This window comes from Bubalus bubalis, chromosome 20, assembly GCF_019923935.1.
Source record: "Bubalus bubalis isolate 160015118507 breed Murrah chromosome 20, NDDB_SH_1, whole genome shotgun sequence".
NCBI lineage: Eukaryota > Metazoa > Chordata > Mammalia > Artiodactyla > Bovidae > Bubalus > Bubalus bubalis.
The window spans coordinates 53,427,054-53,454,751 of NC_059176.1; the positions used below are offsets into that span (position 1 = coordinate 53,427,054).

Here is a 27,698-nt window from a genome sequence, read left to right on the forward strand (position 1 = left end):
GAGAGGCAGGAAGGGACAGGCTTAATGTGGTGACTATTTCTTCTTGCTCTTTCACAATCCTCCCTGGCCCCTCTAGGCTTGCTCCAAAACAGTTCTCAGAGTTGCCCACTGCTATGGGTATCTGAGACCTTACAACATCACCATCTTCACTTTAAAAGTAGGAAAAAAAGGTTCATAAAAAATGAAATGACTTTACCCAAGTTTGCAGAGCTAGTTCCCAAGTCCACTCATTCCCTTTTCTGAGTTATTTATTATTATCAGTGGTAGATTAACCATGAAGTTTAAGCTTCAGAGTCCCTCTCTTCCATGGAATTCTTTCAAGACCTGGGAGGAGTCCTAGCTACATGTTTACATTGTCATGTGTTTTTGTATAATTTGCAGACGGAAGATATTTTGACTACAATTAAGACCCCTATTTATTTCTTCTTCAACCTCCTACTAATACGAGTACTTTGCCCACATATTGAGTGATGCTGGAATTGAGCTGAGAACCTAGGTAACCTGGGTTTAGCTGGATTTATCCCTATGATTTACAGTAACTCTTGTGTATACTTTAAGTTGGGCTTCCCTTCAGTAGTAAAGAGTCTGCCTCCAATATGGGAACTGCAGGAGATGTGGGTTCGATCCCTGGGTCGGGAAGATCCCCTGGAGGAGGAAATGGCAACCCAGTCCAGTATTCTTGCCTGGAGGATCCAATGGACAGAGGAGCCTGGGGGGCTGCAGTCCATGGGGTCACAAAGAGTCAGACATGGCTGAAGCGACTTAGCACTCACACACGCATACTTAAGTTGCTGTTAGTCATCTTGGCACAACAAGGGCTTCCAGAAATGTTCCCACATATGCAGATTCCCCACCATCATGACATGAAGGCCTCATCATTATGGAGATGTTGCCTACAGCATCCAGCCCTGGATGTCGGGGATGGAGGAGCAACAAGACACGGAGTGGGCAAAGCCAGAATTTGGTCTAGAACATGTCCTTTCAGAACTTACAGCTCTGTTAAAACAAACTCAATGGAAGCTTTCCCCAATTTGACAATACTTCTAAAAATTTACCTGACATGACCCCAAAACAAAGTTAGGACACTGAAAGAAAATGTTCTTGGAAGATCAACAGGGAAAAATAAATGTTGATCAGCCATGCCAGGAAGAGGTTGAACTGTCCTTATTCTCTATGGAAGAGGATATAGTAAAATGTCCTGTGAATATGGCAAAGAACAGTCAGCCCCAAAAAGTTATGATAAAAAGGATTATAAAGAAATGCCAGGAAATCAATTAAAAAATACATTATTTTTCTGGATTTCGTGAGGCCTGCGTTATTTGTCAGCTTTTTAAAAAGTCATTACTTTGTAAAGGTTTCTTATTCTAAATAAATATTTCCATTCGTGTTTAATTTTGTATTTGTAATTTTGTACTCTTCCTGTGGCTCAGTGGTAAACAACATGCCCACAATGCAGGAGACACGGCAGGAGCCACAGCGTCAATTCCTAGGTCTGTAAGATCCCCTGGAGAAGGAAATGGTAACCCACTCCAGTATTCTTGCCTGGGCAATCCCATGGACAGCCCATCAGGTTGCAAAAGAGTCAGACACAATTTAGTGACTAAACAAAAAACAACAGCTCTTTTTTTAATGAGGAACCCCAGAGTTATATACGCTTCAAGCCCCACAAAATCTGGGTCCTCTCCTGATTATCATATTTGTTGCTGTTCTTCAGTAGCTAAGTCATGTCCGACTCTTGGAGACCCCATGGACTGCAGCGGGCCAGGCTCCTCTGTCCTTCACTGTCTCCTGAAGTTCGCGCCAAACTCCATAGCTTAGCCTCACCTCCCTTCAACATGCTCAGAACACTTGCATTAGCCTACACTTGGGCAAAATCATAGAAAGCTTATTTTGTAATAAAGTATTTAACAGCTCATCTAATTTATCGAATATTTTATTGAAAGTGTAAACAGCATGGGTATCTGGGCTCAGAATGGTTGTCAGTATACCTGGTGTTTACCGCCTCAACGATGATGTGGCTGACAAGGAGACTAGGAGCTGAGGTTCCTGCGTGCTGTCCAGCATCAAGAGAGAGTATCATATCACATATCCCTAGGCAGGAAAAGATCCAGATTCAAAGTGGGGTTTCTACTAAATGCATATGGCTTTCACACCATCGTAACATGGAAAAGTCATAAATCGAACCCCTGTAAGTCAGGGGCCACTTGTCATGTGTGCCGAAATTGTGCTAGTAGGTTCACAGACGATATCACCTTTCATTTTCACAACAGATACATAGCATTTTCTGCATCACATTGAAGGGAGAACCGAGGTTTAAGGAAGCTAGATAACTTGCCTAGGAGCACACAGCTTATGAGTAGTAGGACTAGAATAGAAATGCAACTCTCTCTGGAGTTAAACCCAACATCTGGCCTCACTGGCAGATCAAAATTAAGCTCTACAATCTAAGCATCATGCAGAAAAAGTAAGAACAGGATAAAAATCACAGAGGACCACAGTTCTTTGTAAAACCTTTCTGTTTTATCTTCTCCTGTGAGCTCCTATCCACAGGAAGCAGTGGGGGAAGATGGATGAATATTCATCAAACATCTACAGATCATTCTCAACTTAAATGCAGTTACATCCTGGAATTCTAAGTTGAAAACATCAGAAGTGCAAAATGCATTAAATACACCTAACCTACCAAACATCATAGCTTAGCCTAGCCTCTCTTCAACAAGCTCAGAACACTTACATTAGCCTATAGTTGCACGAAATCATCAAAAGCTTATTTTATAATAAACTGTAAACCATAGGGGGCTTCCCAGGCAGCACTAGTGGTAAAGAGCCTACTTGCCAATGCAGGAGACCTACAAGACGTGAGTTCGATCCCTGGGTCGGGAAGATTCCCTGGAGGAAGGCATGGCAACCCACTCCAGTATTTCTACCTGGAATATCCCATGGAAGAGGGGCCTGGTGGACTACAGTCCACAGGGTTGCAAACAGTTGAACACGAATGAAGTTACTTAACATGCACACACATAAATCATAGGGCAGCCTGGCCATCTTCATTTTTGGCACAGCCAGATCTTGGCAAACATACCTTTGCTTCCTGAATGATTTTGGACCCAAAATGTTTCCCACAGTGTGTTCTATTTTTAATCAACTCTAATTGGTCTTCTTCTCCCATTTGTGAATTATAATACACTTTGCCTCCAGGCATGCGTCACTCACAGAGTTCAACAGCTCCTCCAGCCTCAGGAAGACATCAAAGCAAGTTGCACTGATCACTGCCCATCGGTTCTCAGGGCTCAGAAGCACACTGCCAGTGGGAGTGAGGAGGAGGTGGGTCTGGAGAGAAAATGCCTGTGCTGAGATTCACTAGCCGGATTCGTCCATGAGCAAATCCAAGAATTAACAAGGAGAGCATCACTACCCTTCTCAGAGAAAGTATTATTTGGACCAAATTACACCGTGCTATCTGGTATTGAGCCATCTTCACTTTCAGCCTCAATTAGTAAAACGAATTAAGGGCTGATTGGATACAGCAAGGCTATAATCTTGGCATTGTTGACATTTTTAGACTGGGCACCTCTTTGGATGGGGGCCGGATCCTGTGTGCTGTAGGACATTTAACAGCATTAGGACACAAAGCAGTATAGGATGTTTAACCAGTAAAATCTTCCACGATTGTGACAATCAAAGTTGTCTCCAGACACTGTCAAATGTCCCCTGTGGGGCAAAATTATTCCTAGTGGACAATCACTGGAGTCAACCAAAAAGATAGTTATTATCCCAGATCAAATGGAGGTTTCCTAGCACTGATCAGGGCTCAAGGCAGGTCCAGAGGTCATCTGCATTGAATCAGTGTTTCATTTCCATGCACCCCTAACATGCCATGCATGAAAACTGCTCTAACCATGGGTGGCTTGGAATGCATCCAAGCACGTTTTTGTCCTGAATAATGGGAAATTAGCTTTCCTGAAAACATCTCTCTGAACCAAATCTCACAAAGGCCAAGTACGTGTAACATAAGCACCAAATTCACTGCAGAGTGAACTATCCCATTCTCTCTGCAGATTTCAGCAAGAGACAAACACAACCATGTCCCAGGGAAGTTATCCATACATCAGGTCAAAGACATATTTATTTGTACATTATTATCATTTAAATTTGGTTCCTATGCCGTTTCCAGAATTAAATAACAGCAAGGGGAGCAAGACATTTAGAAGCAAAGAACAAAGGGATTCCCAGATGAGAACTGAAGAGACAGAGGGCTGAGTTGGCAGGCACTCTGTAAATACTAGCGTTAACTTCAGTCACTCCGTGTGACTCATAGTCACACCAAATAAAACTGTATACATACAACTAACTCACTTCAACAGACCTCCTTGAATGGGGTCTGAGGACTGACTCTCTACCAAGAAGAGATAGAAAGAGCCATAAACAGAGAAAAGATGGGGTTGGTCCAGAAGAGAATAAGATTTACTAGTTTGTTCAATCGCACTTGAGCTATAAAACGTAAGGGATAAATTCCTCACATGAAGCATTTGTATTCAAAAGCTGAAAGGCTGTGGAAAGCTATAGGGTCTCTCCCCTCTTCTTCCCTCCTCTTCTTGCACCTCCTCCTCTTTCAACTTGTCTTCTTCCTCCTCTGATATTAAGATCATAAATGTCATCATCATCATTATTTATATATGGATATACACTTGTTTTATGATACAAGCAAAAAAGGCCTGATAGTCTCAATTCTTTGGGAACATATTCAGAATGTAAAACTAATTGAGTGAAGGAGGTGGTCCCACTAAGGCGAATGCCTTCAGATAATTTTCCTCACTTGTTTATGGAGGAAATAGGTACAGACATAGAATTCTAGCCATCCTCTTGTTGGCCAGTATAGTTGAATTCAAAGTGTGTTGTGTTCAGTCGCTAAGTTGTATTTGACTCTGTGACCCCATGGACTGCAGCATGCTAGGCTTCCCTGTCCTTCTCTATCTCAAAATCATGCCCATTGAGTGGATGATGCCATCCAACCATCCTATCCTCTGCCATCCCCTTCTCCCTTTGCCTTCAATTTTTCCCAGCATCAGGGTCTTTTCCAGTGAGTTGGCTCTTTGCAAAGGTGAAGTCAATAAGAGATGCCAAATCCTGACATCTGGGGGTGAATAGATGCCAAGATTAGGATGAACTATCTATCACCATAGCTGAATAAAGAATCATAAGTAGTAACCCTACGTAAGCTTAGAATACAGCTGAAATGCAGAGAAAGCTCCCATCTCTACTCCTGATGCTGATCAGCATGTGCAGAGATGACAGAACCCTGAAAGCAGGCCAGTAGGTTTGGGCAACCCAGTATAGGGCCTGATATCTGGAAGATATCACAGGTAGAATTTTCTAGCCCCTCCTATTAATGTGTCAATGTCCAGGGATAAACTGGCTAACTTGTCAGCAGGGAAACAGCAACTGAATAAGAAAATGGTGATCTCCAGATAAGAGGACCATGTGCTGTGATACTTCAGATCAGCCTCTCCTGAGGAGAGGAACTAGGTGTAGGGTAGCTCCCCACTCCCTGGTGGCTCAGGTGGTAAGGAATCCTCCTGCAGTGCAGGAGCCACAGGAGAGGCAGGTTCGATCCCTGGATCAGGAGGATCCCCTGTAGGAGGGCATGGTAACCCACTCAGTATTCTTGCCTGGGAAATACCATGGACAGAAGAGCCTGATGGGCTATGGTCCATAGCATCGCAGAGTCTGACATGACTGAAGCAACTTAGCACACAGAGCTGTGCTAAGCTACTCAAGAAAGGAGTGTCTACCATCTACAAGAGGCTCTTTCTTCCAGGGGTATCAGGAGAGCTGAAGCATTGCATTCTGATTGCTGATCATCATGGCTACATTTCAGATATGGTGTGCTCATAATTTTAGGAACCCTAGCCAATAAATTTAATTCCTCAAGCTTCCACTTGGTACTCAATCTAATAGATGTATGACCTTAAGAAAAGTATAACTCATAAATATCTTCTCTTTTAATATTCCTTTCCCACAAGAAGAGAATCATAGAATAATACAATTTCACCCTAAAGGCTACCTAATTCAGTATTTTCTTGGAAGGTCACAAATCTGCTGAGAGTATATGACCTGGATTTAGGCATCACAAGAGACAGAGCATTGAATTTCACTGAATCACTCAGAGAAAAATGTTTATTTCCAGTAAAATGCTTATTCTTCTTTGGAGAAATGTCTGTTAAAGTCTTAGTTATTAGTATATTTCCAATTCTTCTCCAATAGTTGCTAATATTTTTAGAAGGCAGGGGCTTCCCTGTTGTCTCTGTTGATAAAGAATCTGCCTTCAATGCAGGAGACCCAGGTTTGATCCCTGGGTCAACAAGGTCCCCTGAAGCAGTGAATGGTGACCCACTTCAGTATTCCTGCCTGAAGAATTCCATGGACAGAGAAGCCTGGCAGGCTACCGTCCGTGGGGCCACAAAGAGTCTGACACAACTGAGCAACTAACACTTACATGTTAGAAAGCAGAGAGAAGGCCTCAGCTCAGAGGCTCTACAGCAAGAGTCCAGCTGGATTTTAACAGCACCTCATTGTTTATATTAAATATATTTTTACATACGGTAGTTACACATCTTGCATGTATAAAATATATAGCAGGAAGAGCTATATAACAGGGAGTTTGTACACAGCCTGTTGTTCTGTGATGACCTAGAGGGGTGCCATGGAGATGGGGAGTGGGAGGGAGGCTCAAGAGAGAGGCAAAATACATATACTTATAGTTGATTCACATTGTTGTACAGAAGAAACCATCCAAAATTGTAAAGTGCAATTATCCTCCAATTTAAAAAAATTTTAAAGAAAAAATTTCAATATATTTATTTTTGTGGCTACTTTCTATTTTTACTGAGTATGATAGCTTCCCTGATAGCTCAGTTGGTAAAGAATCCGCCTTCAATACAGGAGACCCCAGTTCAGTTCCTGGGTCAGGAAGATCTGCTGCAGAAGGGATAGGCTGCCCACTCCAGTATTCTTGGGCTTCCCTTGTGGCTCAGCTAGCAAAGAATCTGCCTGCAAGGCAGGAGACTCCGGTTCAATCCCTGGGTTGGGAAGATCCCCTGGAGAAGGGAAAGGCTACCCACTCCAGTATTCTGGCCTGGAAAATTCCATGGACTGTATAGTCCATGGGGTCAAAAAGAGTTGGACACGACTGAGCGACTTTCACTTCACTTCACTACTGCTATATTTATGGTCATATATAAAGTGTCACCTTAAGTAACATTTAAGTTAAAATGAATAAACATGCCAAGTAAACAATATTATCGTTGATTCAGTGTTTCAGGTTTAAGAATAAAATAAAATTAAAAAAAATATGAAACAAAACTCATGAAAGTAGCATTCAAACTACTGTTTTGTGAGGAAAATATGATCTCATTCCTACTCCTTTAGAAAAGAAAAGAAGAGGAAACTGTGACCCAGAGGGTTAGTTATATGGCTTGCCCAAGACCGCATAGCTCCAAATTCCAAAGCCAGGATTTGAACCTAAGTCTTCTGATACCAAGTGTTATCAGTTATCACCTGTAGCGGATGCTACACGTATGCCTCTTGGGTCTCCCCTTCAGGACTGAGACACTCATCCACCCAACCAAAGGAAATCACCAATAATGACAACAGTGACTGACAGCTCTCACCTGGGTCCCACTTTGGGAATTACTGTTGAGTGAAGAGATCTCTAAGGTCATGCCCCCTGTTTAGAAGCAGCCTATTACCGATGACTGGTCAGTGGTGTGGGGCGGGAGGTATAAAGGGCCAGCCCCCTGCTCATGGGAGGAGACAACCATAAAGGGCCATCTGAGTTCTGGGACCCCTGCTGGGATCAGCTGGAGTCTTTGTTGAGACCACCTTGCATTTCATCCCCTCCCCCTGCCCAGACTTCCTTCCTTCCTTCCTTCCTTCCTTCCTTCCTTCCTTCCTTCCTTCCTTCCTTCCTTCCTTCATGTGTGGAGCTGAGGCCCTCCCTGGTACACTTCCTGAATGCAAATTTGTGTCTCAAAATCTGTTTCCCAGAGAACCTATAAAACATCATCTTTCTTCTCTATTTTAAAGGGAATAAATGAAGTTTCTTATCAGAATACCATATCATTAAAGAGAATACTATGGTTTTTCCAGTGGTCATGTACAGATGTGAGAGTTGGACCATAAAGAGGACTGAGCACCGAAAAATTGATGCTTTTCAACTGTGGTGCTGGAGAAGACTCCTGAGAGTCCCTTGGACTGCAAGGAGATCAAACCAGTCAATCCTAAAGGAAGTCAACCCTGAATATTCACTGGAAGGACTGATGCCGAAGCTGAAGCTCCAATACTTTGGCCACCTGATGCCAAGGGCCAACTCATTGGAAAAGACCCTGATGCTGGAAAAGATAGAAGGCAGGAGATGAAGGAGACAACAGAGGATGAGATGGTTGGATGGCATCACTGACTCAATGGATATGAGTCTGAGCAAATTCCAGGAAACAGTGAAGGAGGGAGCCTGGTGTGCTGTAGTCCATGGGGTCGCAAATAATCTGGTATGATTTAGCTACTGAATAACAACAAGTGAATGTAATATACTAATTAGTGTGACCAGATTACAGTTTTACAGCTCATTTCCAAAGGCTGCTGTCAAACTTAAAAAGCAAGAAGGGAAATGGAGTATAATCATAGGAGTATAATCATAGTATGATCATCATATATGAGTTTGAGGCTTCCCTGGTAGCTCAGACAGTAAAGAATCTGCCTGCAGTGCAGCCAATGTGGGAGACCTGGGTTCGATCCCTGGGTTGGGAAGATCCCCTGAAGGAGGGCATGACAACCCACTCCAGTATTCTTGCCTGGATGTCCCCATGGACCAATGAGCCTAGCGGGCTACAGTCCATGGGGTCACAAAGAGTCAGACATTGACTGGGTGACTAAGCACAGCACAACCTGAGTCTAAGAGGATTTGGGGGGGTCAAAAATGAATCATCAGTTTGCAAATGAGAGTTTACTCTTCAACTGTCATGTCAATCATAAATTTAGTTCTAAATGTTAAAGTGACAACTGGAAATATAGGAATTTCAATATTTGAATGCATATCCACAACAGACAGTAATTTTATAGAATTGTTTTAAAGAGTATACTATTTTAAGAGAACTTTTGATAAAATTTCAAAAATATAAAATGGAATAGAAAATAATAGGGACATTTCCTCACCTAACAAACTCAACAAACATTTAATAAAGTCGTGCTAAGTACTTACAGGAATACAGACTTGAGAAAGATACTCCTATTATCAAGGAATGAGCAATATATTAAAGGGTTGGGACTCTATCATAATTTCTTGAAAAACTGTTGCTGTCTCATTCTCTTCTGTCCTTCCAGAACTCCAATTTTAATACATGCTAAACTTTCTCTATCTCTTACCTGCCCTTCAGCATAGCATATTTAATCTTTTTGCCTTTTATGCTTCAGTCTAGATAGCTTCGTATGACCTGGTCTTCAATTCTTTCTTCAGCCAAGTGTAATCTACAGTTAAATCTATCAAGTTCTTAGTTTGGGTTATTTATTTTTTCAGTTCAAGAGTTTCTATTTTGTTCCTTTTTAAATCTGCTGTATAACATTATATAGATGATAGTTCATGGCCAATTTTTCAAACTTGACTTCAATATCTTTGAACATAATGACCAAAGCTTTCCCACATTCTGTGTCTGATAATTCTAGTTTCTGGAGTGCAATAGAAACCCTGTATTCCTTTTTAAAAAATTTTTTAATTGAAGTACAGTTGATTTACAATGCTGTACCAATCTCTGCTCTACAGCAAAGCAACTCAGTTATACACACATAAACATTCTTTTTAAATTTTTTTTCCATTATGGACTACCACAGAATCTTGAATACAATTCCCTGTTTCTGCTGGTGGTTACTCACATTGATTTATCTTCCCTTGTCTCTGGTTTCCAAATTATTTGTAGAATTAATGTAAAGCCCAGTATGATATTTTCTTCCACTGATGGGGATTTTAATTTGCTACTCCCAGGCACCTGGAAGCTCCAGGAATCTGAGACTGCCTGTTCAAGTCTTAGGATTTTCTGGACCACCCAGGTGAGTTGAGGAATGGCTCAGTGTGAAGGTGAGTTTATGTATGACTCGCCTTTATTTCTAGTGAGCATCCCTTCACGTCTCAGCCCAAAAGCAGAGAGTAGTTTACCAGAATGCCTATTCTTGGTAAGCCCTATATTCCAACTCCTGTTCTCCTAGACATGCAAGACTACAGAACATACAGCTTAATTTTTCAAGCCATGCCTTCAAAATAGTAAATGCCTCGAGGGCAGATGTGCCAGAGTTTCGCTCATCTCTCTGGATTTCCCACCTCTTCTGACTCCAGATCATTAAATGTTCATTATTTCGTTAGAACATGGATGCTTTTTATTAAAAAATTATTTATACTTTATATGTCTTTTTAACTGTCTCCAACTCAAGGGTTGGTCTGAATTATCGAATCAATCTGTTAGTCAGGAAGAGAAGGTCGTAGAAGACTGGAGATTGAAATTTCTTTTCTTCCAAGAATAACACACTCATATGTTGTTTTTGTTTGTGATTTTTTTGGCTTGGTATTGTTTGTTTGTTTTTTGGATGCAATGTTCTGTGTTGTGTTCCCTGACCTGGTATTCAATCCAGCCCCTTGGCAGTGAGAGCAGAGTCCTGACAACTGGACTGCAAGGGAATTCCCTGGGCATGTTGCTATATCTTCATTTATAATAGTACTTTGTAATTATTTGCTGATATGTCAAACCAAGCAATCACATGGCATAGATTCGTATTCAAACTGTGGTCAAATCTAAGATCTAAATGCTTAGTTAAATTGTATATGTATGATTATCTAAAGAAAGGGTCTGTAATTTTCAGGAGAATCTCAGATGTCTGTCTAGTTCCTCTTGATACAGTGAGTTCTGGGAGGACAAGGACCATGTCATATTTATTTTGGGATTCTCCATACCCAGTAAAGGTCTACTGAAAAATAAAGAACAACTTATGACAAAGCAAAGCATGGATGATTTAAGAGAGAGGTACAAATTCTTAGATACTACTTCAGAAGAGAAAGAGAAGTATCATCTATACAATTTATCAAAAGAGGCTTTCTTTGAAAAGTAACACTACAGTTGATCCATCAAAAGTACTTATAATTTTCACAAGTATAGAGCAAATATGAAAGATGTTCAAGACAAAGTTGGAATCTGGATAAAAATAATTTATTAGCTCATGCAGCTCAGTATAAGAAAAACAAACAATCCAATCAAAAAATGGGCAGAAGACCTAAACAGACATTTCTCCAAAGAAGAAAGATGGCCAGTAAACACATGAAGATGCTCAACATCACTCATTATTAGCGAAATGCAAATCAAAACACAATGAGGTATCATTTCACACCAATCAGAATAGCCATCATCAAAAAGTCGACCAGCAATAAATGCTGAAGAGGATGTGGAAAAAATGTGTGGGAATCTAAATTGATACAGCCACTATGGAGAACAGTGTGGAGATTCCTTTAAAAACTAGGAAAAAAACTACCATTTTGTTGTTGCTGTTTTTAGTCACTCAGTCATGTCTGACCCTTTGTGACCCCATGGACTGTAGCCCACCAGGCTCTTCTGTCTATGGAATTCCCCAGGCACGAATCCTGGAGTGGGTAGCCATTTCCTTCTCCAGGGGATTTTCCTGACCCAGGGATTGAACTCAGGTCTCCCGCATTGCAGGCAGATTCTTTACCACCTGATTCTTTACTGTATATCCCACTACTGGGCATATACCTGAGAAAACCAAGAAGCACACGTACCCCAGTGATCATTGCAGTGCTATTTAGAATAGCCAGAACATGGAAGCAACCTAGACGTCCATCAACAGATGAATAGATAAAGAAGTCGTGGTACATATATACAATGGAATATTACTCAGCCACAAAAAGGAATGAATTTGAATCAGTTTGAACTGAGGTGGATGAACCTAGAGACTGTTACACAAAGTGAAGTAAATCAGAAAGATAAACACAAATATCATGTATTAGCACGTATATATGGACTCTAGAAAATGGTACTAATGAACCTTTTTGTAGGGCAGGAATAAAGAAAGACACAGACATAGAGAATAGACTTATAAACACAGCAGGGGAAGGAGAGGGTGGGATGAATTGAAAGAGTAACATTGAAACATATACATTGCTGCTAAGTCACTTTAGTCGTGTCCGACTCTGTGCGACCCCATAGACGGCAGCCCACCAGGCGCCTCTGTCCCTGGGATTCTCCAGGCAAGAACACCGGAGTGGGTTGCCATTTCCTTCTCCATATGTAAAACAGATATCTAGTGGTAAGCTGATATATAACACAGGGAATTCAGCCCAGCCCAGTGCTCCATGACAACCTAGAGGGGTGGGATGGGGTTGGGGGAGGAGGAAGATTCAAGAGGGAAGGGGATATATGTATACTTATAGCTGGTTCATGTTGCTGTACAGCAGAAGCTAACACAACATTGCAAAGCAATTATCCTCCAATTAAAAATAAATAAAATAAAATAAATTCAGTCAAGTCCAAAGAGGGAAAACAAAGAGTACATTCTTCTCTTCTGTATAGAAACTTGGTAGGCAAAAGTTAATCTGATTCAAAGTCTAGAAAACATACATTAGAGTCTTTTCCCTGCCCCCAAATCAATGCACACATAATTTCACACAGTAAACAGATATAATATGTGGCTTGCAAAGTACGGTAATTTATTATTTCACAGAAAAAGAATTTATTGTGCCCAGGTTAGAGGCATAAAAGATAAGTTACAACTGGACAGATATGTGGGGTTTGCTTTATGTGACAAGAACTGACTTCTACTATTCCAGCCTTAAAAAGCTCCATTCCATGCAAAAAAAAAAAAAACCAAGTAAATACCCTGAGGCAGTGAAATGTTATGGTGTAGCTTATTACACTGAAATTGTTCACAAAAATTGGTGTGTGCATTTAGCTGGGGAAAGTGTCCTTTAGCTTTCATGGCACCAAAAAGGAAACTGTGGAACCCCCCTGGTGGTCCAGTGATTGAGACTCCACTGCAGGGAGCACGGGTTCAACCCCTGGCCAGGGAACTAAGGTCCTAGATTCTGCAGGGAGTAGCTAAAACAAAGGGGGAGCATCTGTGACACTCTATTCACTGGAAGAGAAAAGAAGGAATGAAAAGGATTAGAATTATGACCCTGCAGTTTTTTAAAAACTGACCACATATGAATTAACGTTAGTACATAGGCGTAGCTAAACATGTTACAGCTGCTGAACCTTCAGATCTTCCCCCAGAGACTTGGAGTAATGATAATACTGTGTTCTCAGCCAGTCACCACGGAATAAAATGGTCCGTGGAGGAAAGGAGGGCAGGTGTGACTGCAGTATTCCGGATCTCTTTCTTCCTGACATTAGTCATTAACATTTGGAAGAATTTCAGTAGGAAAGTGTCTGACTAATAAGATTCTTGAACCTTGCCACCCACTACCTAGCACAGCCTCTGGCACAAGGGAAGCATTTAATACATGAATGAACCATTAACAAGAGAGTCATAAAATACCAAGGAAACAGATGATATTTTCTGGGCACATCTCCTAGCACTTAAGTCTGAAACAAAACAGAGGATGCTGGCCCAGGGATTCTAGGCAAACAGAAAGACAGTGGATGGGTCCAAAATCAACTCTGACCACCTGAAGTCCAGCCAAGGAACCTACACCTGTTTATCTTAAATAAACATTTATGGCAAATGTAAAATTTTCAAATATTATCAAGCAGAGCTCTATCAGATGTTACAGAACTGGCATCTTCCAGTAAAAGAAATTTCAAGGATATAAACGTGTTTACTGTTGCCACATCCTGGTGAAGTGTGGTATAGCAGAGAAGACCTGTGAAAGTGACAAGACCTACAAGAAAGAGAATGGTATGGCGTTAAATTCAACCATCTCTAAGTATAACAGATCCTGGGGAAAAGGTTTCATGGCCCAAAAAATTCATGAAAGTTTGAAAATGTTGATAAAGTTGATGATTAAACTGTAACACAACATCAAAAATAAAAACAAAACAGATAGCAAGTCAAATTTAACTGAAACACTAGAAGAAAATGTACTTCTGTTTAAGCCATAGTACATCCATATACTAAAGTTCTATGCAACTATCACAAAGATTGAGTTGGGTCGTACATGCTGACTTGAAAGATGTACAGTTATACTGATATGTAGGAAAAGCAAATTGAATAAGAGTGTGCTAAAATGATCCACACACATAGGCATAGTTACACAAATACACATATCACTGTATGTATGTAAACACAAAAAACATACACAGCAGACCCTTGTGTGGCTGTCTTAGAGAGAGGATTTGAGGGGGTGATTTTTACTCCCTAAAATTTATATCTGTATTTTAATTAGAATTTTATAATCATGAGCTTTTATTACTTTCTTTCATCAGGAAAAAAACATTAGTGGTGAAAAGGGCAGGTAAGAGGAAAAGAAACTCTGTAGCCTGATGCATAATAGCAATGAGCAGTAAGCAAACTAAAGTCAGACTGTGCCTGGGTTCACATCCTGACCCTCTGCTTAAAGCCTGTGTGATCTTGAGCGCCTTGAGTTCTTCATCTGTAAACGGAGATAATAGTCGGACCTACCACATAGGATCACTGTAATGACTACATGAGATAACACATGTCAAATGCTTAGACTGGCACATAGTAAGTGTTCAACAGTGTGAGCAGCTCATGGCAAAAACACTTCTTGAATTTTAATGTCCATTTTCAAATAACACCTTTTCAAATATCATTTTAGCCTCTTCCTTCATCTAAAATCTTAGCTATCATTTGGGGAATTTCTTTTCCTTTAGGACATGTAATATATATTTTATGATTTAATAATGAAGGTAAAGGAGAAAACAGGATTTTCTTATAGCCTCTTCTTAATCTACCTATTGTGATATGTAAAAAATATCTGCATTGTCGTGGGGTTTGGGGATTAATTTGAGTTTTAAGAGGGGTGGGATAAGGGTGCTTATGGGCCAGACATGTAGGGCATTGGGTTGTACTGATTGGTGGGATCCAAAGATGGAGATGTTAACACACATTGGGTTTGGGTTTTTTTAAAGGTAGAGGGAGAATTCATTACTGACCATTTATTGAAGAAGCTGCTGTCTCTCCAAGTGCCCTAGGGAAAGTTTCATCAGATACTCTGACTCTGAAACCTGACCCCGCCTTTCATCTGAAACCTAATGCCATATTTATCGCCATTTGGCCTCCTGATCAGAAGCAGAATGGCTCTCACGAGCTTCTAGGAAGAAACTTTTTTCTAAACCTCCACATCTGTCACTTATAGTCTCCTTCCCAATCAAGTAAGGATTAGAAGTCATGTCCACTCAAGGCCTACAGACAGGTTGGATGGTCATCAGCTAGTAGAATTCACCAAGCAGAGGAATGACCCTAGGTCTCCAACAGAACTAACTTCATATCAACTTGGATTAGAAATGTTTCAACATGCCAGAAGTCAGTTTCCAGATCTGGAGAAATTCAACCCTCAAAGACCTCAAAGCAGTGATATAACATGGCCTGGGTCTACAACCATTGTTTCCCAAATGTGTTCCATGGATTCTTAATGTCTTGTGAGGGACTTCCCTGGTGGCCCAGTGGCTAAGACTGGGCTTTCACCACAGGGAAAGTGAAAGAAAAGTGAAAATGTTAGTTGTTCAGTCATGTCTGACTCTGTGAGACCTCATGGCTCCTCTGTCCATGGAATTCTCCAGGTGAGAATACTGGAGTGGGTTGCCGTTCCCTTCTCCAGGGGATCTTCCTGACCCAGGGATCAAACCTGGGTCTCCCTCATTGCAGGAAGATTCAGGTTTGACCCGTGGTCAGGGAACTAAGATTTCACATGCCAGGTGGTTCAGCCAGAAAGAAAAAAAGAAAGAAACATCTAATGTTCTGTGGGATGGAATACTGGTGGGCATTTGCTATAAAAAATTATTGCATCTCTGGGGGAAGGGAAAATTAGGGAGTTTGGGGTCAATAGGTACACATTGCTATGTTTAAAATGGATAACCAGCAAGGACCTATTGCATAGCACATGGAACTCTGCTCAATGTTATGTGGCAGCCTGAAAATGGCAGGGGAGTTTGGGGGAGAATGGATACATATGTATACAATGGATACATATGTATACAGTGGCGTCCCTTTGCTGTCCACCTGAAACTCACAATACTGTTAATTGGCTATACTCCAATACAAAATAAAAGTTTTTAAAAATCCCATCTCTAAGATGATTTTTGAACTGTGGTGTTGGAGAAGACTCTTGAGAGTCCCTTGGACTGCAAAGAGATCCAACCAGTCCATTTTAAAGGAGATCAGTCCTGGGTGTTCAATGGAAGGACTGATGTTGAAGCTGAAACTCCAATACTTTGGCTACCTGATGCCAAGAGCTGACTCATTTGAAAAGACCCTGATGCTGGGAAAGATTGAGGGCAGGAGGAGAAGGGGACGACAGAGGATGAGATAGTTGTATGGCATGACCAACTCGATGCACATGGGTTTAGGTGGACTCCAGGAGCTGGTGATGGACAGGGAGGCCTGGCATGCTGCGGTTCATGGGGTTGCAAAGAGTCGGACACGACTGAGCAACTGAACTGACCTGAAGATGATTTAGAAATGCTATATATTATATCCCCAACTTGATAATTTACCACGCACATTCACCTTATTATTCAATCAATAAATATTTATTGAGTGCCTACTGTGTCCTAGAGAGTGCTTTAGGTAGTAGGGATAAAGGTGAACAAGACAGATGACATCTCTGCCCTGGTGGAAGAAAGGAAAGAAGACACAGACAAGCATCAGGAAGTGGCAAGTTCTATGCAAAGTCAAACTAGGGAGATGGGACTCAGAGCCCAGTTTATTGGGCTGTCAGGAACATTGGGGTGTCAGAGTATTCCTCTCCAAGTAAAAGGCATTTATACTGAGAGCTGGAGGACATAAGTGTTTGAAACACTTTCAAAAGATTGATTATCTTTCAGTAAGCAATTCTAATAAGTTTATTTACCCCGACATCTCCAATCCGTCTGTCAACAAGAACTTTTGTGAGTGGAACACTCACTGGCATCCCAGGGAACACTGGTGTTCTGTAGAAACCAGTCTAAGAAGTGCTTAACTGAACATGTCTTGTGCTGGAAGTGCTGTTGAATGCAAACAATATCTGCAAGACAATCGCCTATTACACTGGTGCAATGTGCTAAGTCAGCTTTGGTCATGTCCAACTCTGTGTGACTCCATGGACTGTAGCCCGCCAGGCTCTTCTGTCCAACGATTCTCCAGGCAAGAATACTGGAGTGGGCTGCCATGCCCTCCTCCAGGGATGTTCCTGACCCAGGGATCAAACCAGCAGCATTTATGTTAAGTGCTGCTAAAATGCCCTGAAAGCCCTCCTTGGAGGATTAATAGACTAATGTCTCCACTGGTACTTAGAAAACTGCAGGCGGCAGCAGCAGGAAATGACATACTAAAGTGTGCATTTCAGGTTCTGTAAGACTGGCCCCCAGAGGAACTCAGAGCATCATTTTCTGTGCTGTCTTTGCAAGGAGAGCAGCCTGGAAGTTGAGGAGGACGTCCACACACATAAAGGAAGTGCCCACTTGGCAGCAGCCAGTCCAACAGGCCCCTGATGCTCCACCTCTCACCTTCTGTCCCCTCTCCCACCCTGACCTACTCCCTGGTTGGGCCCAAAGGACCTCCAGCCAGGGGTCCACCATCTATCACAACAGCCAAGGCCAGCCCATTCCCTGGTTTTTGTACACAAATCTTACTGCAAGAGAGCCCCTTCTTTCCCATGCCATCTACAACTACAGTGGCAGGGCTGAACAATTGTGACAAAGATCGTGTGGCCTGAGAAGCTAAAAACTTTGCCATTAGACCCTTCAAAGTTTGCAGACACCCACTCTAGGCACCTGTTCTCCGCCCTCTGGGCCAGTCCTGCCAGGACTGTGGGCACAGCTGCTGTCTTCGCCTTATGTGCCCAAAGGAGGGGGGGTCTCCTTTCTCCTCCACAGACACCTACCACCTGGGAAAATGTGTTCTGAATCTTCGCAATGGCCCTGTTTCTCCTCAGAGAGCTAATGCACCTGGCAAGAGCACATCCACTCGTGTCAGATTCCCTCTGCTCACATTCCAGCTCCGCCACTCATTCACTGTGTGACTATGAGAAATGTATTAACATCTCCAACCTTCCCTTTGAGAGCTCTACAATGCAGACACTAATACCACCCAACTCACAGGGTTGTTGTAAGGATTAAATGAGACGATGCCTGTGAAGGACTTTGTACAGCTTCTTACATGTAGAAACTGTTTAATAAATGTTCACTATTATTTTAACTATTATAATTCAAGGGACCAAGTAGAGGAAATTAGACACATAAGAACGTGAATTTGACAAAGTCTCTCCATGCAAGAGTCTTCTCCAGCACCACAATTCAAAAGCACTGGATAGCCGGGAGATCAAACCTATCAATCCTAAATGAAATCAACCATGGATATTCATTGAAAGGACTGATGCTGAGGCTCCAATACTTTGTCACCTGATGCAAAGGACCGACTCATATCAAAAGACCTTGATGCTGGGAAAGATTGAAGGCAGAAGGAGAAGGGGGTGACAGGATGAGATGGTTGGATGGCATCACTGACTTAACATGAGTCTGAGCAAGCTCTGGAAGATAGTGAAGGACAGGGAAGCCTGGTAGGGAAGCCTGGTGTGCTGTAGTCCATGGGGTCGCAAAGAGTCACACACAACTTGGCAACTGAACAAGAACTACAGTGCAAAGCATCTCAAGCCATTTTCAACTAACAAATATGAATGAAGCAAGTCAGGGCAAGGTGCAGAGGACCCAGAGTGCTCTGTCTTCTTTCACACCCTTTGCTCTCCTCATTCTTGTATTCCCGGCATCTCTGCTATCAATTTCTCCTTCATCCTACACATCTTTTTCTCTCTCAAGAACCTGATTTGCAGACCCTTTGCTTTGAGGGAACCATCCAGTATTCTCTTGGTGAAAAAGCACAGATCCCACAAACCTTCAACTTCCTTCATTTCAGGTCTGGCAAAAGGATATGGAGCTCACACCAAAGAGGATATATTTCCAAGTGCCTATTTCCTTAATATGAAGAAGCACCTTGTCTGTTTGATTCATAGCTGCCTTCCCCCACACTTACAGGTATGGTACAGTGATCAGTCACCCAGACCAACTTCTCTTCCCTGGTTGCATGCTTTCCGAGCTCCCAGAACTCAAACCCAGACTGTGTTTGACTTTCATAAGAGGGGTTCCAATTTTCGTAACTGAGTAAATTGTGGAGTGATGTTGCCAGTAAAAGTTGCCAGTTGTGGAGTAAATGTGGGTCTCTCTGTTGGCCATTAGCTTCAATATGTCACCAGCAAGGGCAAATTTTCAATTACACCTCAAAGCCATGCAGGCCTTCTGTCCCTCGCCTGCTGCCTTGGGGAGGTAGATGCTCAGGGAGGAAGTTGGATCCAGAGTCTGGGTTCAGTGGGAGTGCGGAGGGGAGCTCTCAATTACCAAAAGTGAGGATGGGACTTTTGGACTCAACTTGATAGTGGTAACAAACCTGCCTGCCAATGAAGGAGATGTAAGAGATGCACATTCGATCCCTGGGTTGGGAAGATCCCCTGGAGGAGGCCATGGCAACCCACTCCAGTGTTCTTGCCTGGAGAATCCCATGGACTGCAGCCTACCAGGCTCCTCTGTCCATGGGATGCAAAGAGTTGGACACGACTGAGTGACTTAGCATGCACTGGTCCTTTTAATGCCGTGTTATTAGAACTGTTTTGACACAAGGACATTGAATGCTGCCTCTAAAATAATTTTTGTTCCTTTTAAATTAAAAAAAAAAAGTTTAAACAGTGCAACTTCACCAATCCCTGAGCCATAATCCATCTCTGACCTTCCCCCTGGAGGGGGATTAGAGATGCACAGTGGCTCAGGATGGGGTGAAATGCAAGTTTGAGTTAAGTGACAAGAAAGGGCTAAAGGGAGGGGATGGATAAGAAGAGGACCAGAATAAAAGTCAGGTCAGTCATGGGGAGGTTGTGCGTAACACATCACAGGGCATGCGTGCACGCATGCCTGCACACCTAGTCGTATCCAACTCTTCACAATTCCGTGGACTGTAGCCTGCCAGACTCCTATGTCCATGGGATTCTCCAGGCAAGAATACTGGAGTGGGTTGCCATGCCCTCCTCCAGGAGATCTTCTAGACCCAGAAATCAAACCTGAGTCTCTTGCATCTCCTATTGGGAGGCAGGCTCTTTACCTGTTGAGACACCAGGGAAACCTACACATCACATTACTTGGCAGTAAAAAGCAGAGATACAGTCGTGGCTAATGTCCCCATCCAAAGAGTTGTACCACTGTCACCTTGGCTGAATGTCCTAGAGTCCCCATCACCTACCTTTATGGATAAGCAGCCATTGCCAAGGGCATGATTAGATCTGAAGCTTGCCACTCAAGACTCTCAAGCATTTGAGCAAACTCCCATGTCAATCTCCTCTCTTCCCCTTCTCAGATTTTCTGTTTCAATCAAATTCAGTGTCATAGCAAATACTGAATACTCTCCACATTTTGATGCCATGAGAAAGATTCCTGGGGACCCTCATTACCCTCTTAACTGCACCAATTTCTTCTGCTGAAAGTTGACCCATTTTTCAATGAAAATACAAAGTTCTAGAGGAATAATGGGAAGATAAAAATACTTGTAGAGCAAGTTTGTATGTAATGAATGCCATGGTAAGGAATTTGGGAGAAGAGACTCCTCCTGACTGGATATTCAGGGAAGACACAATGCTTGCTATCGAAAAGGAAACTTGGTCCTTTTCCAAGGACCAAGGATTTTGGTCCTTTCCAAGCATTTTTCCAAACCCTTCTGTTGATGTCCAAGGGGAAAGCTCAGTTTCCGCCATACCAGGTCCTATGGATGTACAATAGATGGATATTTCTACATCCTTTGTGGAGTATTCTAGAAATTTTTAAGCATATGTTTTGGAAACAAAACCCCCAAGTGCTATGAATGAAACATATCAGTCATCATTTTTCCACCCATCCCCTCTTTGCAGCCCAGAGGCTGAAATCACCTGTTGTCTCAGAAATAAACCTTGAAGGAAGAAGTCCAAGGGAAAAGTGCAGTGCCACCTCCTCCAGGCTTTCTATTATCTGAGCCTGATGCTCACTCAGGACTGGAAACCACACATGCAGCAACCTCATTCACAATCCATAATAGATAAAGTTCCAGAGCCCAAGTCAAACAAAGGAGCTTCACTATTCACCTTTTGGCCAAGATGCAGACCTGGGATTCAGTCCGAACAGCTATAACATCAAATAATAAAGTGCAAATGCAAAAAGCAAAAAATATGCCCATATCACAGCTCAAAGTGTGTCAGAGATGGCATCCTGTGGGACATCGCTGGCTGAGGGCTCCCGGCTTCGGGGCTGGCCTGGCGCCCACATCCTGTTACCCTGGCAGCTCCCCATCTTCCCCTTTAGTTCAAACCACATGGAGAAACGAGAGCAGGATGGACGAGACACCTCCCTTTTTTTCCAAGGGTTCTGGAGCCCATCCAGGAAACAGGGATGGGATGATGAAAAGCCTAGGCAAATGTTCCCAGCCTCTCCACTGAGTCCTCAGCTGGGGAAATCATAAAAACCAGAGTCACTTGAACTGTCGATTATAGTTTATAAGCACTTTTCAAATGGCTTCTCTTAATCCTGGCACAAAGGGCTGAGGAAAGTATTTTTATTTCTCCCTGCCCCTACTTTTACAGATCTAGAAATGAAGGCTCAGAGAGGTTGAGGGGCTTGCCTAAGGGTATACAGCTGGTAAGTGCCAGGAATGGGGCAGAAGCCAGTTGTTCCTGTCTCTCACACCAGTGTTCTGTGCCGCCTCCCCTTCACCCAGGCCCTCGAGAGTCAATCTCATGATTTTCTGTCTCAACTCATACAGTAAAAGTCAGGGGCTTGGAAAATGTCTGGGTAGAAATCTGATTCTCATCCTTTCAGGGCAGAGATAAATCTGCTGAAACTGGGGTAGGAAAAAAAGCACTTAGCCCTTTCCCAATTGTAAAGGGAAAGGGAATAGGTAAAACACTGATATTTCTTTTATATGTATTTATTTGGCTGTGCTAGGTCTTCACTGCAACATGCAGGATCTAGTTCCCTGACGAGGGATCAAACCTGGGTCCCCTGCATTGGGAGCATGGAGTCTTAGCCACTGAACTACCAAGGCAGTCCCTGGAAAACCAATATTTCCTAATGATCTAGTTGATTTTGTCATAGTCGCCCGAGGAGGCGGAAGTCCCCATCATATCGTGGGGACATGGTCACCCCTGTGTTTTGTCTTCCTGGTCATCTGGTCTCTCTTTCTCCTTCCCTTGGCCATGTTCTGAGTGCTTCTGAAAGATATGGAGAACTCACATTCTGATCTCACATTCTACTCAGACATAACCGCTGTTTTCTGCAGAGATTTGAGAAGCGGTACAAACCCTTCAGTCTCTCACCTTTGTGCACAAGGAGGACTGGCTTGAATCCCTAAGACCTCTGAGACCCTCCATCAAAGGCACACCAGCTAAGCCCTTTTCAGAAACTGTTCAGGGTCTAGTCCATGGGGATGGGAATGAGGAGGGGCAGGAAACTCACCAGGAAACATTATTCCATGGAATATCTGTTCTGGGTTCTCACTCTCCTTTTTTTTTTTAATATGCCAGAGTTCTAACTTCTACCCTCAAGACTGAAACCAGACTCTGGCAGACACCTGGAGAGAGGGCTGACTCAGGGCTCAGCAGGGAACCCAAGTCAATTTCACCACTGGATTCTGAGATCAACTAGAGTGCACAGGGCAAACGTGTTCCAGTTATTTTAGTGTTTTGGTTCATTGGGAATAAATAGCACCCCACTCCAATACTCTTGCCTGGAAAAACCCATGGGCAGAGGAGCGTGGTAGGCTGCAGTCCATGGGGTCCCTAAAGAGTCGGACACGACTGAGCGACTTCACTTTCACTTTTCACTTTCATGCATTGGAGAAGGAAATGGCACCCCACTCCAGTGTTCTTGCCTGGAGAATCCCAGGGACCGGGGAGCCTGGTGAGCTGCCGCCTCTGCGGTCGCACAGAGTTGGACACGACTGAAGCAACTTAGCAGCAGCAGCAGAAGCAGTGCATACTGAGGGCTTCCCCAGTGGCTCAGTGGTAAAGAATCCACCTGCAATGCAAGGGATGCAGGTTGGATCCCTGGATAGGGAAGAACCCTTGGAGGAGAGCATGGCAACCCACTCCAGTATTGTTGCCTGGAGAAATCCTAATGATCTAGTTGGACAGAGGAGCCTGGCAGGCTATAGTCCATAGGGTCATGAAGGGTCAGACACGACTAAAGTGACTTAGCACACATAGAGTATAATGAATTTAATTCAGTCTTTCTTTGATGATTGAGAATCGGAACAATCATTCTAAATATCAATCAAAAATCCCCACAGTAGAAAGACAGGAGATTGAGTTTATACTGCAGTGACTTCCAGGCCAACTGCATATTTATTTTCAGGCCCACTCCCACCGCCAACACTCCTAACCCAGATGAATTCTTGCCTTTGATGCACCGGATAGAATGAGTCAAAGACACTTGGTCCACGGGATACTGAAGTTCTCTGGTGCTAGTCCCAGTTCCCCTATTAAGTGGTTACATGACCTTGGGAAGCTATTTCACTTCTGAAACTCAGTTGCCTTAACTGTGCACTGGAAGGTTGGATTTCCCAGTTCTTCAAATTTCTGGGGATATTTTGTTCAGTCACTAAGTCATGTAAGTCCAACTCTTTGAGAGCCCCAAGAACTGCAGCACACCAGGCTTCCCTGGCCTTCACTATCTCCCAGAGTTTGCTCAAACTCTAAATATATGTTTAGGAATATAGCTTTTCTCAAGAATCCAAGGAAAATGAAACTTTTCAAACCTGGAAAGAATGAATGTAAGTGCAAAACATTTACATTCTAAATCCGTGGGTGGGGGTCATGGAGTCCCTGAAGCCCATTCTCTTGTGCCGCCTGTCCATGAACTTCAGGTTTAGAATCCTGGAATAGAAGATCTCCTGGGCACCTTTGAGGTCTGCCGTTCCCTGCATCCGGTTCAGTGCAAGCATCTACCCAAGTCTACAGAGCAGTGATTCACTGACTTTAGTTGCACTTTGAGACCACCTGGGAGGGGAGGGTTTCAAAGATCCAACGCTCAGGTTACTCCCCAGATCAATTAAATCTGAATTTGGGTGGGTGGGTATCCGCATTTTTTTAACACCCTCTGGGAGTTTCTAGTCTGCAGATAAGTTAGCAAACTCAGGCCCTGGGACAAGAAACCTCAAAATCAGGAATGAATAGAATCCCACAGAAGGCAAGGCAGATTCCCAGGCCCCCGCCCCTGGTGACAGTGATTCCTTCCAGCAGATCCCACTGAGAAGATGCACTGTGAGCAGGCATCCTAGGTGATTCTGACAAGGACCACTCGCTGGGAACCTGGTAATGGCCATTCAACAGAAGCCCAGAGGACTGGTCTTCCCTGATGCCCCCCCTTCCTCCTACTTCTGTACACACGCCTCCACCCCGGGGTCTCCTGTCCTGCTCAGGCAGAAGTTAAACAGGCGTGCATTTGCCAAACAGCCTTTTTTTTCCATCTTGCTCATCTCGAGCAAACCTGGATCTTTTAGCCTGAGCCTCTAATCCCACCAGGTTCAATAATTTAAGCAGCACACTCATCAACACAGTCAGGTTTAATATTTAAACACCAGAGCATCATTTAGGTCAGCCTCAAGGTGAGAGCTGCTGCTGACTCGGGTGTTACTGCTGGTTAGCAAACCAGGCCACTGGGGCCAGAGCAGACTGCGGGGAGAGCCCGGGCTCCCAGGCAGGCCCGGAGCAGCAAAGATCCGGCTGGCTAGCTCGGGCGGCCTTCGGCCTCTTGCCTACCTGGAGCGTGTGCAGTAGGACCTGCAGCCCACTGGCTTCTTGTTCAGCCATCACCTCGTCGGGTCTGGGGGAATCGGCTGCCTGCGGCCAGATCCAGATCAAGGCTGGAGAGGCAATGTCTGCCAAGCTGACCTCGCTGCCCGCGGAGAGGGCCTCAGCTGCACGCTGCCGAGTGTGAAGTGAGCACACTGCAACCCTAGCCCTCGGCCCAGGTGCGGGTGCCCCCCGACACCCACTTCGGGGATTAGGTGAGCCCCAGGCCGGGAAGGGAGGAGCACTTGGGCATGGGGGTAGAGAGGGCCCCCGGCATGAGTCACTCACCCACCTCCAGGCCCACGCAGGAGCCACCCTGGACGGCTGACAGGCATTCCCAGCTGACCTGGTCAGACTCCCTACAGAGGCTTGCTCGGCCCTCCCCGCCAGTCCCCCCCTCAACTTTATTTTGGTCTGTTGCCGGCTGCTGGGTAACAAGAGACCCGAGAGCGCTTGCACAACCGTGGCCTTGCAGGGCACAGAAGCCCGGGGCCCCCTGAGGTCCCAGGCTGAGGGACTAGAGCTCTGGCTGAGAACGAAAAGAACTACTCCGGGTCGTTTTTTATCAACCGAGTCCCTTATATAATCTGCAGCTTTCACAGCGACCCTACAGACGGAGACAGTGCATGCTCAGTTGTGTCCGACTCTTTGCAACCCCATGGACTGTAGCCCTCCAGGCTCTTCTGTCCATAGAAGTTTCCAGGCAAGCATACTTGAGCAGGTTGTCATTTCCTACTCCGGGGGATATTCCCAACCCAAGGATCAAAACCATGTCTCCTGCACTGGCAGTTAGATTCTTTAGCACTAGCACCAGGCGATACTGTGATTGCATCTCCCTTTTACAAAAGAGAAAACTCAGGCACAGAGAAAGCTCTGGGCCACAGGAACAGAGCTTAGGAGTGTATGCCCAACCTGCCGAGGTGAACTGGCACCAAACCATGAGCAGAAGCCATTACACCATCCTGCCTCTTGCCGCTGCAAATGCATTGATCAAAGTCATACAATGCGGGCTGGGAGCCCTGTCCCCTGCCTCAGGTAGAGTAGATGCCCTGGTGGCTGGTTTCCTCCAGACCAACGCAGGATCCATCACTTCCTTCTATGTCTTCTGCTCAGAATGTGTCACAAGAGTTTTAGTGGCTAGTTGGCCACCTAAACCCTGCCCCACCATGTCAACACCCACGTGTCTTATAGTTCCTTAGATATTGGCTTCTCAGAGTGTGGTCAGGTCATCACTCGGTGGCTTGTTAGACCCCACCCCAGAGCTCCTGAATCAGAAGCTGCATTTTCACAAGATCCCCAGGGGATCCACAGCTGATTGACAACAGTACTAGAGAAGTAAACGTTCAGGAAGCCCCATTTCTGACCCCATTGACAACATGGCCACAGAGAGCCCGTGGGTTTGATGCCCGACAGCTTTTGTCTCCAATCTCCAGCAAGCTCCAAGCACAACATGCACGTGTGAAATTGGAGAGTGAGCTCATTGAACTTCATGACCGACCAAGAGCCCAGCTAGGCAGGAAGGCCTGGGCTCGCAGCCAACAGCCCTGTGCAGAGCTCGGGGAGCTCTCATGAGCATCAGAGCAGCCAGCTGGCAGCTGCCCAAGCCGGTTGTGGTGACCGAGGAAAGGGACTCTGCATTTCCTGATCCTACTTGGCTGAAACATTCCCAAGTTAGGAGACAGCATGTCAGTTACTCCCTCTCCATGTTAGGCCAGGCCACACCCTCATATTCAAGGATGAAACTCATGTGGTTTCTGCCCTCCAGAAACTTCCACTCTTGTTGCTGTTCAGTCGCTCAGTTGTATCCAATTCTTTGCAATCCCATGGACTGAAGCACCAGGCTTCCCTGTCCTTCACTGTCTCCCAGAGTTTGCTCAAACTCATGTCCATTGAGTCAGTGATGCCATCCAACCATATCATTCTCTGTCATCACCTTCTCCTCCTGCCCTCAATCGTTCCTAGCAACAGGATCTTTTCCAATGAGTCAGCTCTTCGCATCAGGTGGCCAAAGTATTGGAGCTTTAGCTTCAGCATCAATCCTTCCAAAGAATATTCAGGACTGATTTCTTTTAGGATTGACTGGTTTGATTTCCTTGCAGTCCAAGGGACTCTCAAGAGTCTCCTCTAACACCACAGTTTGAAAGCATCAATTCTTCAGTGCTCAGCCTTCTTTATGGTCCAACTCTCACATCTGTCCATGACTAATGGAAAAACCATAGCCTTGACTATACACACCTTCATTTGTAAAATGACGTCTCTGCTTTTTAATTCACTGTTTAGGTTTGTCATAGCTTTTCTTCCAAGGAGCAAGTGTCTTTTAATCTCATGGCTGCAGTCATCATCCAAAGTGATTTTGGAGCCCAAGAAGCCATTCTTAATGGCTTTAAATATAAAGACCTTCCATGTAGGGACTGGACTATAACATCTCACATTAATAAAGTGTGGAGGTAGAGGGGCAGTTGAGCCCTCCACTTCCCCCACCTCTGATGACAGGAGAGAAGAAATAAAGGCCCCCTGCTTCCCAGGTGGCTCAGTGATAAAGAATCTTGCCTGCCAAGCAGGAGATGTGGGTTTGATCCCTAGGCTGAGAAGATCCCCTGGAGAAGGAATGGCAACCGACTCCAATATTCTTGCC

General features: G+C 44.0%; 1 protein-coding gene across 1 annotated transcript in view; it reads right to left on the minus strand.

Annotated features, from left to right (window-relative positions):
- The window catches only part of AGBL1 (AGBL carboxypeptidase 1), a 935,290-nt gene extending 909,930 nt beyond the window's left edge, over window positions 1-25,360 (minus strand). Inside the window, exon 1 of the mRNA XM_006072797.4 lies at window positions 25,031-25,360. Within this exon, the coding sequence (XP_006072859.4) occupies window positions 25,031-25,081 (51 nt within the window). The 5' untranslated portion in view covers window positions 25,082-25,360. The remainder of the gene's footprint in view (window positions 1-25,030) is intronic.
- Window positions 25,361-27,698: the final 2,338 nt, after the last annotated feature.